Here is a 15,804-nt window from a genome sequence, read left to right on the forward strand (position 1 = left end):
CTGATAAGTTAATACGGAGATTTCACAAAAAGCCAACAGAATTTTCAGAAATATGCAGCTAAATACACTAATGCCGCTAGGAACTAGGGCCTTACGACAAAATGTTTCTACAAAATAAACACCATCAGATGTTTATGTCTCAGTCTGTATAATTTTTTACTTCTAACGTTAACAATGCTTTCATGCTAATGATTTTTTATTATAGCAATAAATTCTCCGAAGATTTGCAAGTCCATTTCTTCGAATTTTTTAAAATTACAAACTTCCAATTTCTTGCCGATTATGGCATTTCCCTTCTAGAAAAATTCTCATGAGAATTCGATAAAATTTATCTGATTTTAAATAAACTTTGGTTATCATTAGTTTCGGACTGGGGCCCCCCTCTTTTATATAACGCATTAAATGCGATCGGCTTTTATATTTTAAGTATTTTAATGCTTTTACACGATCCGATTGGCTCCGACTAAAAGCATCCAAGAACTTGCGTAATCCTTCAGGTATTTTTACTCCTTTTTTTAAAGATTATATCTCCTAAATATCTTATTTTTTACCTCCTAACAAAATATGATTAACCTCGAATATATACTTTTTAAATATTATACTCGTTTTAAGTATACTTGTAAAAGCATTCTTTGTAACTTAAAACATTTCAGTATTTTTAAACTTCTTGAACTTAGTTCTTAAACTTAAAAAAATGATTTAATGAAATGGAAGCAATTAATGTATTTAGAACAATGCTTTACTACATTATTTTATTCAAAATTTCGTATAAGAAATTATAAAATAATTTGAATTAGTTGTAAGTACATATACACACATTGTAGTGATGCATTTAAATGAATATTACCGTTATATTTATATTTACCAATTTCAAAAAAACCGACTGATACCTGGATACTTAAACAACTACAAGAGAAAGTTGTTTATCCTTCCAGTTATTATTTTGTAATTATCTTGAATTCAATAAATTAAATAAACGATCTCGCAATTTTCCTTTATATATAAAAAGATTTTAAAATTTCACAGATTTACCTGTAGAAAATGCATTATTATACATCAATCATATTAATTTGTTTCTTCATACATAGAAATGATGGTAAGTGTATTTATTGTAATTTAAAATAATTCACATACGAAATGGCTAATTTTATAAATGTTAAAATATATTTTTAGCCTTAAAAGAGTGTGGTGTTTCTATAGAACAAATGATACGCATTGTGGGAGGAAGTTCGAGTTCTCCGGGAGACTGGCCATGGCAGATACAAATTAGTGGTCAGTTTAGGCACAAAACCAAATGTGGTGGGACAATTATCAATGAAAATTGGATTCTTACGGCAGCTCATTGCCTAGAAGAGTACATTTTATTTTAATATAATTTGTTATTATTTTTATAAATGATATAATCTTAACGAATTATTATTCAGCATTTCCACGCCTGAATTTATTGTAATCTGGTTAGGAAAATTTGATGTGAGCAAGCGAGAAGATGGAGCAATTCTTCGTCATATCAGCAAAGTATAATAATTTTGTGGTATGATTAAATATTTGAATTATATGTATAATATACTTTAATCCCTTTTCAGTACGTTGTTCATCCTGATTTCGATACAATCACTACGGATAATGATATTGCTCTATTAAAATTATCTAAACCAATAGATTTTGAAGGAAATCATTCACATATCACCCCAATTTGTTTAGCTGATGAGAACTTTACTGTAGATAATAGATTCTGTGTAGCAACAGGCTGGGGAAGTCTCTATCCTGGTAAGTAAGCTTTATGTGTTTACTGCATTTCTTACACTGTAAAACAATATTACTTGATCTTAGTTTGATTTTTAAAGAGGGAGAAGAATCAAATTTACTTCAAGTAGTATCACTTCCGATTATTGAACAAGAAACCTGTAAGAAGTTACTTGCCAGGTATTACCAGAATGTGACACAAGGAATGATTTGTGCTGGTCGTGGAAAAATAGGTGTTTGCAACGTAAGATATTTAACATTTAGACATCTAGTTCTTGATACTATTTACATTATTTAATTGTTTATAGGGAGACTCGGGTGGTCCTTTACAATGTAAGAAAAATGGAAAATGGTACCAAGTTGGCATAACTTCTTGGGGTGTTGGATGTGCGGTACCTGATGTGCCTGATGTATTTGCGCGAGTTAGTCATTATCTATCCTGGATTAACACTGTGATAGAAAACTATTGAGTTTTTAACGAATTATATTAAGTTTTTAACTGTAATTATTTGATAGTATCTCGAGATGTACAAAATTATTACTTTCAAATGTCGATTTATATCAAAAAACACTAAATCATGATTTAAAATATTATAATAGTTTACATAATAAAAATATAATAATAGTAATAATACATATAATAATATAATCAATGTTTATATTTGTCATAATTTAAATAAAACTTTATTTCACATAAACATAAAGCATCTATTCCAAAATAATTATAAAACCGATGGAGTCAGAAATTTTCTTTTGTTTTCTTCTTACACAAATGTAAAATACGAAAAAAGTTATATTTTTCTTTCTCTTCTGACTTTTTGGATAATATAAAACCTCAATTTTTTAAAAACATTAAGCCATAATGACTAAAATTTTTCCAAAAAAGAAGTTAAAATAGGTATAAAAAGAAAGAAAATAATTTGCAGAGAATTTTTTTTTATTTACATTACGAACAAGCTTTCTTCAAAATTCTTTTTGAAGAAAAACTTTTAAGAAAAACTTCTTTTTGAAAAACTCTGCTTTTTCATTGTAACCTTCAAAAAGAAGAAAAAGATGAATTTAGAATTAAAATTTGTGAAGACCTAAAAAAGCTTAATATTAAGAAAGGGTGCATCCAGGATCATAAAGCAAAATTTTATATAGGTAAATACAGTAGAGCGTCGATTTTCCGAAAGTCAATCATCCGAAAGAATTTCAGTCTGCAAATTTAAATTTTCGCCAGTGCTGTGGCGCTTCAATCTTTGGCTATGTCTTGGGCTACTCAAATATTTTACGTTTTTGATACTAAATTAACATCTGAAGTATAATTTTTTATTATTTTTATATTTTTCAATATATTTATTTTGTTTGTACAAAATAAAAAAAATAACTTTTAACGATACAATAGTCTTTGTTAGGCTTAACATCGACGAAAATTCAACGCGAAGCGACACGCAACGGAGAAAAATTTCGACATCGGATACGTTAAACTATTTTTTCGTACGTAAATCAGTTATCCGAAATATCGGTCATCCGGACAACCCCAGTCCCCAATTGATTCGGAAAATCGACGCTCTACTGTATAATAGAATTAATAAATTCATTAAAAAACATAATTTATGTTTATTAAAAGCAGATAAATCAAATCAAATAGTCATCATGAATTTACGTGAATTAGAAAATAAGAAACGAGAAATTATATCTGAAGGAAGTTTTGAAAAATTGGAAAAAAATCCATTAATTGAAATACAACAAACATTAACCAGAAAATTGAAGAAATTAGTGAAAGAAGGTTATATCCAGGCGAATCAAAATAAAGAGATACTTCCAAAGGAAAATGTAAGAATTCCAAAATTCCAATGCAAGAATTCCTAAATTGACTGTTAGAATTAAAACACACAAACAAAATCATAGACTTTAGATTCACATTGTTATATAATCTAGAAATGTTTATTAAAAAGTTATTACAGGACATACAAAACTCGAAATATACAGTTAAAAATGCTAATGACTTAATATCAAGATTACAAAACGGTATAATCTTGCCTAATTATAAACTGATGAGTTTGGATCTAACATCTATGTATCGTTTCCATTACTAAACATATGATTGTGAGCAGCCTATGTAAGTATGATGTCTCTGATTATTTAAAAGATTTAATTATCTTCACATTAGATAATAACTATTTTTCAGTAAGGGAGAATTTTTATCGACAAACAGAAGGTATTTCGATGGGTTCCGTAATAGGACCAAAACTGGCCAAAATTTATATGCTGGATGTGGACATGGTTTTATCAACGTTAAGTGGAGTTAAGTTTTTGGCAAGGTACGTCGATGATATTTTGATAGTGTATGATAGTTCAGTAACGACAAATTTGCAAATTTTGCAACAAGCTAATAAAATTAATTTGAATATTTAATTTACTCAAGAACATGAATTAAATAATCAATTAAGTTATTTAGATATAACAATTAAAAGATTTGAAGATCATTTGGAATACTGTAAATTTGAAAAACCATGTAATACCAGAAAAGTAATTAATTATAAATCATAATGTCCTTTAAACCAAAAATATAATGTAGCCTATATCTGATGGAAATAACAAAGATTTTTTCTAGAACAACAAATATAGATAAAAGAGAGAAAGACATTGAAGATACACATAAGAAATATATTTTAAATGGATACCCAAAAAAATTACTAAGTGATTGGTACAGTACCATAGATTCTTAGGAAACAGATTTAAAGTTAAACGTCGTCAAGAAATAACAAAGTATGTATAATTTCCATATATAAAAGGTATTTATGAAAAATATAATAAATTTTTTAGTCAAAAATCGATTAGATTGGCTCCATCCTTAAATAACAGGTTATCAAATATGAGGATTATGAAAAGTACCAAAAAAGATTTATTAGAAGAAGCTGTATCGGATAGAATGTACGTGAAACAAAACGAAGATTAAAGGTTAGACTGTCGGAACATTTGGCTGCTGTAAGATTAAAAATTAGTAATTCTCCTGTCTTCCAACATTGTAATAGTAATAATTGTCAAATTAATACTAATAAATTAAAAATAATTTTTTAATTAAGTCAAAACAAATAATTATATATGAACTTATATTTCAGTTAAGAAATATACCGTGTTTCCCCGAAAATAAGACAGTGTCTTATATTAATTTTTGCTCTGAAAAAGGGCCTAGGTCTTATTTTCAGGGAATGTCTTATTTTTTCCAGGAAGAAGGATTCACATTCGTTATTGAACAAAAAAATTCCTAAGTCGAACTTAGACGAGAGTGACGTACATCCGGTGGGTCGAACTGTCGCCTTTTTATAGCGTCAGCATCAGACTCGATGACCAATTAGTGCTTACTGAACTGTAGCACTATGCAAATGTCATTTCGCGTGATTCCCGGCTGACCAATTAGGCATCACTAGCTGTAACGTTATGCAAATCTGTGATTCCCAAGCCATAGTCTTATGCAAATCATGCCGCGTGGCGTAATTGTCTGCTGACCAATCAGTGGCTGTACTTTCAAAAAGCCAACGGCCACTTTCAACCATCTGTCGATGACTGTTACGACTAAAAAAACTTCGCTAGGTCTTACTTTCAGGGGGAGGTCTTATATTTCGCAATTCAGCAAAATCTGTGCTAGGTCTTATTTTCGGGGAAACACGGTATATATATTTCTCTCTATATATAAATTAGGCTATATATCGTTTTAATAGATTTTAAATTTTATTAAAAATTACTTAATATTGCTTTCAGGCATAAATGCGTTATTTTGGAAGTGTACAAAAGAGACGTTCCAGGCTCAAATAGGTATAGGGAATAATTGTTGGGATTCCCTTTGAGATTGTTACACGAGAAATGGAAGAACTTGTCTGAAGTAGTGAAGATTGAAGCTTCTAATTTCGGTTGTTACGAACCGAATTTAACTATTAGGAGTTAACTCCTATGTAATTTAACACAGGAGCTAACTGTTATGAACCAGAAAAAGTTCTTTGAAGCTACGAGAACTACACATTATATTATTCTTATTAAGATAAATTTTGATCCCGTTGTCTGACGGGTATTTGCTTGTTCATACAAGTCACGTAACTTGAAGTCAACTGATTTATATAAATTCTTCTCTGTTGAGGGTTCAGACCACATGCTAGCGAAGTGATGTGGAGCGATTCTAGAAGCCGCTAAAGAAAGAACGGTATACTCAAATCCTTTAATGTTTTATGTCAATGTATAGTTTTTGAAAGTGACAGAATACTCTATGTATGTCTTGTCTCTTTAATCCGACATTAAGTTCGGTAGACTATCATTACAACTTTCAGGTTAGACACTTCTTTTATTGTTTCCACATATGCATTTTGGACTTATATAAATGTTAAGTCCCTCTTCAGTACAATACTATGGTTCTGTCTCCTAAAATCACGGTGTACAACGGGTAACATTGGAAAGGTTTTAAAATGCAGCCATTAAAAACACCTCAAGTACATATTCACCATTAATACGGTAAACCTGTTTTCTCGATCCATTTGTTTTCCATAGAACATAATAACAGCTATCCAAAAGTGATATTTAGAAATTATTGAAAACAAATGGATCGAGAAAACAGGTTTTCCGTATTAATGGTGAATATGTACTTGAGGTGTTTTTAATGGCTGCATTTTAAAATCTTTCCAATGTTACCCGTTGTACACCGTGATTTTAGGAGACAGAACCATAGTATTGTACTGAAGAAAGACTTAACATTTATATAAGACCAAAATGCATATGTGGAAACAATAAAAGAAGTGTCTAACCTGAAAGCTGTAATAATAGTCTACCGAACTAAATGTCGAATTAAAGAGACAAGACATACATAGAACATAATAACAGCTATCCAAAAGTGATATTGACAAAATGCTGTTCGACAACAGTATTTTAAAATGTTTCTGAAAAATTTCTCTCGGGTGTTCTTAGTCTTTGCAAAATTTTATCTTTAAAAGTTTGATAAAAACTTTGCACATAAAGCCACAAAGCCACGTCAAGGCGACACCCATTTTGTGGTAGTTTTTTATTTTCCAGAAACTAACCCTGATTGCTAGACAGAATAACAATCAGAGAATAAAACTGGATATTCATTGCTATTTCATTAATTCAATCAACTGAAATCATTCGCGGAAAATACTGTTATTATGACATTATAAGAAATGTTGTTATTAGGGAAGAAGAATTTTTCATTTTAAATTGAATTAAAAATTGTAAGAATTAATGCCGAATTAATTTATACTTCTCAACAAGTGCAAAATTCTTATGTAGGCCTATAGGTGTTATCATTAATCACTCATCTCAAAATATAAGAATAGCAATGAATAAAATATGAACTGTTTACATTTTCAAAATAACAACATATTTTCACGTTAATCTTACAACGCATGAAATATATAGTTATAAAATACATTATAATTAATTATAATACACAATACTAATAAAATAATAATATGATAATATTTAATTACATACAAGAAGCGTTCAATTAGCAATTCGTCCTATATGTACAAGCTCAGTGGAAAAATTAAAACGTGTAAAAAATTTAATATTTGTAATTTAATTAACGCAATTCCGTAGTCCACTTTGTGTTTGATACAGGTGCGCCAATCTTCAAACTAATCTCTAGAAATCTTGAAGGTGTTCTCGGAACTATTTTCTCACAGCAACTTAACATCGTCTCAGGTGAAACGAATTCCTTTGAACTGTCTCTTGAGAGTGAAAATCAATAATAAATCTGAGAGTGCCAAATCTGACATGTACGGAGGTTGTCAGAAACTTCAAATCCGAGAATCTTTATTGCTTCTGCTGTGAAAGAGGTGGGATGTTGCGGAAATCAATGGCTTTGTTCAGACTTCCAGCACCATAAACTGTCAGTAAAATTTTTTTGGAGACTCATTTTCATGTGGTCGTTGTTTTACACGTGCCAACACAGTTGAAAAAGAATCATTCATTTTAAACACAATTGAAGTTGAACTATTATACGTTTATAAATTCCAATAAATGTAAAGAAAATAATAATGTGATTAAAATGAAAGCGAAACAAATATTTCGTTTAATGGAAATCTATTGCTATTTATTTTGATATAATTTTTCTATTTGGATTTATAATTAATGGTCTTTAAGACTTTTGACGATAGCTTTAGGACGCAGCTTTTACACTAAATATACAAAGTTATGAAATATATCGAATATTTATATATATATATATATATATATATATATATATATACCGTATTTTTTATTAATGTACCACTACGTACGATGCCCTTTTTTTATAGCTTGTGTTCCCTTTTTTATAGTCCGCTGATTAAAATACAATAGTTTATAGTAAGTTCGCTGCTATTTTACTGGTNAAGTTCGAGCGAATACATAATTAGCAAAAAAAAAGTTGAAATAAAGTGATTAAACAAAAATTATTACAAATATCGTAAATAACAGTTCACAAATGGGTCCTTGCAGCTAGATTCTAGATTACTTAGAAAAACAGTCTTTTATATATAAAAAAAAAAACTATATTACATACAAATGTACGAACAAATAAAAACCCAGCGAAACGGGTCCTTGCAGCTAGTAATTTATAAAAATGTGATAAAAACCTGAACGATGATTTTCAGCTTATTCAACGTGGGTGCCTTAAAATCATCGTGCAGGTCATTACTTGCCTACATTTACAAGCATATAATTATTTATTTACGTCAATTTATACTTCTATGCTTAAATGTATAAAATTTTTATCATTATAAAACCATAAATTTTAAATAAATATACGTAGCTATCTTTACCTAAATTTATAAAATGTATTCGTGTATATAAATTATTTATAAATACGAGTAGATAATGAAACAAATACCACTTCTTTCAGTGTAGTTTTTAGTTATAATTGTTAAGTTCTTTCTACCCTGGAAATTCCGTAATCAGCACAAACCTTTTCCACTATTCCTTCATCAAGTCTCCTCTAAAATCCTTTTCATAAATCGGCAACATACTCCCTTCAGATTCGTCATTATGGAAGCCTTCTTTACTTCTCATTTCTACTGACAAAAGTTCATATTTTGGCACAAGAGAAAAACTTAAAGAATCTTTTGTAAAAGATACTTGGGTAATAATTGGATGTAATCATAAAGCAAAAATTACTTATAATACTCCATTTCGAATTTCCAATGTGAATTAGTTTCGGTAAAAAATCTTTTCTTCATCAACATGACTCAAGTAACCACCTTTAACAACAAAGTAAATGCAATTTTTTCTAAATCTAATCAAATATTTAAATTATTTTAAGCATTTTTGCACTTATTTCTAGAAAATTTGAAATGCATTTTTAATAGACGACGGTTTGTGTAATAAAGGAAAGAATCTTTTGAGATTTGAAATTCTCAATTTAAATTATCTTCTAATGTTTTACGTACGCAATGCAACTAAATATAATTATTTTAAACTACTATTAAGACCATCAATACCTAATTGCTAATTTTCAAACAAAATATTACCTTTCTGTCATTCAGTAACAATTATCCAATTAAAATGACTTCATACAGATGTAAAACTGTAGAACCTGTATAATTTTTTCTACATCTTAAATAGTTAAATAGGCCTATAGGTTATATAGAACAGAACATATTTCTATTTAATCCTTACAAAGATGCAAATTAAGCAATTTTATTAAACTTAATACATTATACAGTTATACAATTGTCACTTAACACTGTATGTAAATTGTATTTAAATATTTGTTTATTTGAAATATAATGCTAAATTGTTACATATAATGAAGGAATAGCTGAAGAGGGAATAAGTTCTTCATTTGTTTTCCTTCGTTGAAATGTATTGGAAATTTAAGTTATATATTAAACATTTATAAATGTATTTAATTGCGAAAGATATTGCTCCATCTTCACGATAATACAAGGAGTGTATGCTAATGATTTTGTTGTCAATTTTCAACATTGTCGTTTCTGCAAGCAATTATATTAATAGATCTAGAAAAGACGTTGAACTATATTAACTGTTCTACTAATATATTATAATACAATGACACAATATCCATTCTACAAGAGTAGTTTCAGAAAAATTATTTGAGATTCGTTATTACATAAGGTATCAAGTATACGAGGGCTGTTCAAAAAGTATCGGACCTTTGGTCGGTAAAAATACATTTATTGATTTTGAGGTACAAAACCCTAATCCCCTTCAAAGTAGTCTCCTTGGTAGTGTATACACTTCTTCTAGCGTTCCTGCCATTGCTGGAAACACTGCTGGAACGCATCTTTTGAAATGGCCATCAGTCGGTCCGTCGCATTCTGCACAATGTCTTCTCTCGACTAAAATCGGGTTCCTTTTAGCGGCATTTTCAGCTTGGGAAATAGCCAAAAGTCACACGGAGCCATGTGGGGAGAGAGAGTACGGAGCGTGACGAACCACAGGAGTGTTGTGTTTGGCGACGGAAGCCCGAATCAGATGCGCAGAATGGGCGGATGCGTTATCACGATGGAGCTGGGAAGTTTTGATCGACCACAGATCCGGTCGTTTGCGTCGTACAGCATCGGAAAGACGACGAAGTACCTCCTGGTAGTACTCCTTTGCGATGGTTTGGCCTTGTGGTGAGCACTCACGATAAACCACCCCACGAGAGTCGAAAAAACTGTCAACATGACCTTGATATTGCTGCGGACCTGCCGCGCTTTTTTTGTCCTCGAGGAACGTCCCCGAAAGCCTGCTGAATCTTGCGAATGGTTTAAGTTTGGATATCGCCAAGGTTTTTGGCAAAATTTCATGTAATATCGCTGCTCACGTTGTTCAGTCATTTTCCAACTTAGTGGAATCTGACGAGAGCTCACTACATGTCCTCACTCATAGGCCGACTGCCAACGACTGACGCTTCCTGCAAGCGGAAAAAAATTCAGAGCTGTGCATGACTGTCCCCTCCACAACTCCACCGAAAGAGACCTCCCGCGCATCATTGGTTTACGCGGAAAAAATAAAAGTCCGATACTTTTTGAACAGACCTCGTATTGATTTGTAAAATTATGACGTAAAATACTAAAATATAAGCTTCTATATTAATTCAAATTCTCAATAGAACATAATTATCACCTATTAAATTTCAATTATTATAGATACTAAACGAAAAGAAAGTAAGATAGTGATCCGATTCTTCTTCTTGTGAAAAAAAAATTTTGAAGCAACACAAATTAGCAAATAATATTCTTGTGAAATATCCGAAATGAAATTTTTATAAGATAAAAGGTTGACGAGTGAGTTACACGAGTGCACTGGTTTATATGGTTAAAGTATGTACGATTCTTGGAGAATAAATAAAATTGTGGTATATAAAAGTAACTATTCTGCAATATAAATGTAATTGGTTCAGATCAAGTTATAGATCAAGTGATGACACTAATGGTAGTGATGATACTCCTTATACTGTTTTATTTCACTTCAATACAGGCAAGTAGGACTAGCTGTTTAGGGCATCGCTTATATTACATATGTTTGACACAATCCTGGTTCTAATCTCGCTTATATATTAAGAAATACCTTCTATATAATTAAAACGGATGCTTTCTGTTTATTTACTTTATGTATCTCCTATTGTTATTTAAACACTAGCAGACCCCGCCACGCCTTGTTGTGGCTCAAAATGTATCTATTATAAATGTATAACACTTCCCCCGTGGGGGAAAATTTTTCGAAAAATTTTTTCTTAATGTACATTCTCTTGACGTACCCTATTAAAACGCAATCAAAAGCGCAAAAACCCGCATCTAAAATAGTATAATAGAAGCCAAGTTTTTCACAGTAAGCCTTAATCTTGTCCTTCTCCCCCGCGGGGAAAATATCGAAAAATCCCTTCTTAGTATACGTTGTGTTGACGTACTCTATTAAAATGCAATCAAAAACGCAAAAAACCGCATTTAAAATAGTATAATAGAAGTGAAGTTATTCACAGTAAGCCTTAATCCTGTCCCTCTCCCCCCGGGGGGAATATCGAAAAATCCCTTCTTAGTGTACATTCTGTTGACGTACCCTATTAAAATGCAATCAAAAATGCAAAAAAAACCGCATCTAAAATAGTATAAATAGAAGCAGAGTTCTTTACGGTAAGCCTTACGGGGAAGGCTTATCGTAAAGAACTGTCCATCCCCCATGTTTAACGGAATAATATACAGCCTATGTCCATCCTGAAGTTTCATTCTAAATATTGGTGAAAAAATTTTTGAAATCGGATGAGTAGTTTTGGAGATTACCCGCTACATCCAAACTAACATACAAACATTACCTCTTTATTATATTAGTATAGATTAACTACTACGTCACGACAATTGCATCACTTATTACGTCGAAATTTTAATGCCAGACCATTTAAATCATTACTTCAAATGTCCAATATATATGCATAATTTTTAATTTATAATTTAACATAATTTAGAAATTGCTAAAAATTGAATTGAAATACGGGGAATTACTTCTGAACATTATACTATCTTATATTAAATTGATTATGTGACCATTTATTCAAACTTTATTATGTTTGAATGTAAACTGATGATCAAAATAACTTTAGTGAATCTTATTCTTTATCTATATATATATATATATATATATATATAAATGGACGTGTGTGTCCCTATATTTCACTTTTCAGCCAAAACTACACATCGCACATGAATGGTGTTTGTATGTGGTAGTAGCCACAAGTCTCCATTCGTGCACTATGGTGGTTGCGTCGCGATAGCTATAAGGGTGCGGGAGATATGGGGGCTTAAAGTGATTGACTTCGAAGATTTTCTATTTCGATTTTTAAAATATTCGAATTCGAATTTAAATTCGAAATGGTTCGATTATAGAACGATTGTGAACGTTCCAGAAACGTTGAAAATAGTTCGTTTGACTGGACGTAAAAATTCTCTAATTAGTCTGGAAACGGGGGACCTAATTCTTGCATTCTGTGAAAACGGGGGACCTAATTCTTGCATTCTGTGAAAACGGGGGACCTAATTCTTGCATTCTGTGAAAACGGGTAAGATTGGCTATAATGTAATTATCTTGATCTTCACTATCGTTACTTTTTGCCAAGCGAAGCGGGTCCTTGCAGCTAGATTCTAGATTACTTAGAAAAACAGTCTTTTATATATAAAAGAAAACTATATTAAATACAAATAAAAACCCAGCGAAGCGGGTCCTTGCAGCTAGTAATTCTATAAAATACTATGCATAGTTTCAGTATATTTAAATTATTAAATACATCTTTAATTCTTATATTTTCTTGTATTTAGATGTTAGACTAGTGAATTTGTGTTCGATCCTAATTCATCTACTATAATTTCTTCAAGAGTGCATGAGTTGCGGACCGGACACATCCTGTGTCAGAGACATCATGGAGAAATTATGGCCTGACATGTAGTTTATAAGTGCTAATACTACGCAATAATTAATCTATTTGATCACTTAGAAGACACTGTGAAAATCAGTTAAAACCATAGATTTAAATTTATTAACTATAGTGAAATATAGAGATGATGATCCAATAAGACTACCACTCTAGAAAGCTTTCAATATGCGGAATACAATAGGCTAGTATTTTTCAAACTTTCTGTACAAACGGACTAATAGTTTTTTTTATTAAGGATCTTGTATTTTTATACAAGATGACATTGATTGAACAAATGAAATTAAACAAAAATAATAATAAAACTGAGAGAATTGAGTTCAAATGCACTATTTTTATTGAATAATTTTAACTTTTAAACTGAATTACTAATAGCAAGCAAAATGCAATAACATTATTCGGTTTTAATCATTTCTAAAAACTTGGTTTTTAATATTCGGGCCGATTTCAATCGCCAGCTCATACCTGGCTACCTAGTTAATGCGAGGCCGGATGGCCGAGCAGTCAAGGTGGCAGCCTACCGCTCTGGGGGATCCGGGATCGAATCCGGATGTGTCAAGGAATCCCCAGGATATGTCGGATACCGTCCGTTACCACCCAGTCGCCCCATTGTGGGCCTGGCCGAATCCATAATGGGCCTGCTTATAAGAGGTTTCTTAGTACCCAAAGGGTGGAAAGAGTTATAAAATAAAAAAAGTCCGGCACCAGATTGGTCTCATAGATGCTCGATTTTAACAAACTTCTATTCAGCGGCGGCCTTAACCATTGTGAGGACCTTGTCCTTTGTGGAAAGTATGTGAATTGAAGGTAGATATTTCTGATGATTGACGAGAAATGCAAAAGTTACAAATGAATAAATTTAGAGTTTTAAAATATTATATTAGAAGATTTATAAAAGTTAACAAACATAAAGACGACAAATTATTAATGATGATAAACTAAGGTTCATAAATGCCTTAAAAGATATACGCAGGGATTTAAAAAATGAGTTTGCGGCTTTTCCTAAGACTAAAATCTTTAGTCTTAAAAAATTAAAGCACAATAATCTAACGAATGAGGTAAGTCATTTTCAATTGAAAGAATAGCAAGAGCTGAAAGCCGATCTTGTGTCATCGAATTCCTCAAATATATTTTAATAATTTTTAACCTCGAAAAACTCCTTTCTGCAGACCCAACTGTCACAGGTGTGGTGGCAATAATTCTCAGGACTACTTCGATAGTGGGGTACACTTCAGTTAAATTTTTTTCTATTATATATTTCAGCACCGAGATAATGTCATCGTTTCCTTCATATATACGGCTAAATATACTCAGTTCATCATACAATTCATGTCCATCAATATCTGATGTTTCTCCTACTGTTAGAGATATTTGCAAGTCGCTGCATTGCTTCAAAAGTTTATAATCACTAATTTCCTTTAATCTTTTTATGTTATACATGAAACCAAATATACTCTCATGATGTTTAAGTGCCTCAAATCTAGGTTGACAGCTTGCTCGCACATTGTTGACAATGACATAAAAATAGTTTATTTTGAAAATCTCTTCCGCAGACAATTCGAGAGCTTTATCTTTTCCGTCATAATCAAAATTCGTTCTTTTACGTCTCCTTCTCACAACTTTGAACTTTCTGTCAATACAGTAGAGCCTCGATTATCCGACCCCCGATTAACCGCCACCTCGGTTAACCGACCGTCCAAGTCGGCAAATTTCAAATGTCCGCTAATGATGTGCCGCTACAATATTTGACTATGTCTTGCTACTTTAATACTATTTTTACGTGTTTTAGCTGGCAACACTCATTCGACCATGAAAGGGAGCCAGTATTTAAACGAGGCTTAATTTTCTAATTTTTAACGATACAATAGCGACGATTNTGTAAAGTTGTAATTATTTTAATTATTTTTATTTCCAAACTGATTTTAACCAGTTCTATAGTAAGGTAACATTCCAATAGACAATATGCATAGCTTTTTTTTCAGTTTACAGCAGTATTTATTACACAAAATTTAAGTAAAGCTTAACATGCCGATCTTGCCTCGGTCTCCCCTACTAATTACATGGGATATAATAATATACTACACTAATAATGATTTTTTTATACTTTTCAATTATCCGACCGACCCAGTCTCCAATTGGGTCGGATAATCGAGGCTCTACTGTATTATTTTTCTCAGCGATTTCTCCTGCTGTTACCAAGGATGATTGGAAACCATTTTCCCGATAATTATCAAGCCAATATGTGAATGCGTCTAAGTGTTGTACAGCCGCATCTAGGTGCATTTTTTCACTCTTCCACATTTTACTTATAACATTTATCTTTGTAAGAATGTCATACCATACGACGAGAGCAACTACAAATTCGTAGGTAGTTATTTCCTTTTCTATAGAATGGCACTCACTAACCGACTGACAATCTGTTGTATTTTCTGCTAAATCCTTCAAAGCATCACATATATCGCCTTCACCGGTTCTACCCTGCATTCCCATCTAGTTTCTGAAAGTGGTTTTAGCGATAAGGATTTACATGTACTTTTAAAATAGTCCACCTCTGACTCGAGCCGGCAAACAGAGTATACAGCCCTTGTAGCAAACCAAAAAAAGATTTTGCTTGAACACAAGACGATGCTGCATCTCCTAGGATGAGATTTCAGCTGTGACTCCCA

The 15,804-nt window shown here is 31.6% G+C and overlaps 1 protein-coding gene across 1 annotated transcript; it reads left to right on the forward strand.

Moving 5' to 3' along the window:
- The first annotated feature begins 407 nt into the window (after nt 1-407).
- LOC111637369 (chymotrypsin-like elastase family member 2A) lies at nt 408-2,256 on the forward strand. Its single transcript, XM_023382841.1, has 7 exons — nt 408-497; nt 1,027-1,096; nt 1,174-1,354; nt 1,425-1,515; nt 1,584-1,767; nt 1,845-1,987; nt 2,052-2,256. Exons 2-7 carry the CDS (start codon nt 1,042-1,044, stop codon nt 2,211-2,213), a joined length of 816 nt encoding a protein of 271 aa, XP_023238609.1. The 5' UTR covers nt 408-497; nt 1,027-1,041; the 3' UTR covers nt 2,214-2,256.
- The last annotated feature ends 13,548 nt before the right edge of the window (nt 2,257-15,804 follow it).

The sequence above is a fragment of the Centruroides sculpturatus genome, unplaced genomic scaffold (genome assembly GCF_000671375.1).
Source record: "Centruroides sculpturatus isolate CEXI.00-Female unplaced genomic scaffold, Cexi_2.0 scaffold1019, whole genome shotgun sequence".
Taxonomy (NCBI): domain Eukaryota; kingdom Metazoa; phylum Arthropoda; class Arachnida; order Scorpiones; family Buthidae; genus Centruroides; species Centruroides sculpturatus.

Bases quoted from the DNA above. Each gene is read 5' to 3' on its own strand.
- LOC111637369 (XM_023382841.1), top strand. From the start codon at position 1,042: ATGCATTATTATACATCAATCATATTAATTTGTTTCTTCATACATAGA. The intron at 1,097-1,173 runs GTAAGTGTATTT...ATATATTTTTAG, and splicing joins CTTCATACATAGAAATGATG to CCTTAAAAGAGTGTGGTGTT. The intron at 1,988-2,051 runs GTAAGATATTTA...AATTGTTTATAG, and splicing joins GAAAAATAGGTGTTTGCAAC to GGAGACTCGGGTGGTCCTTT.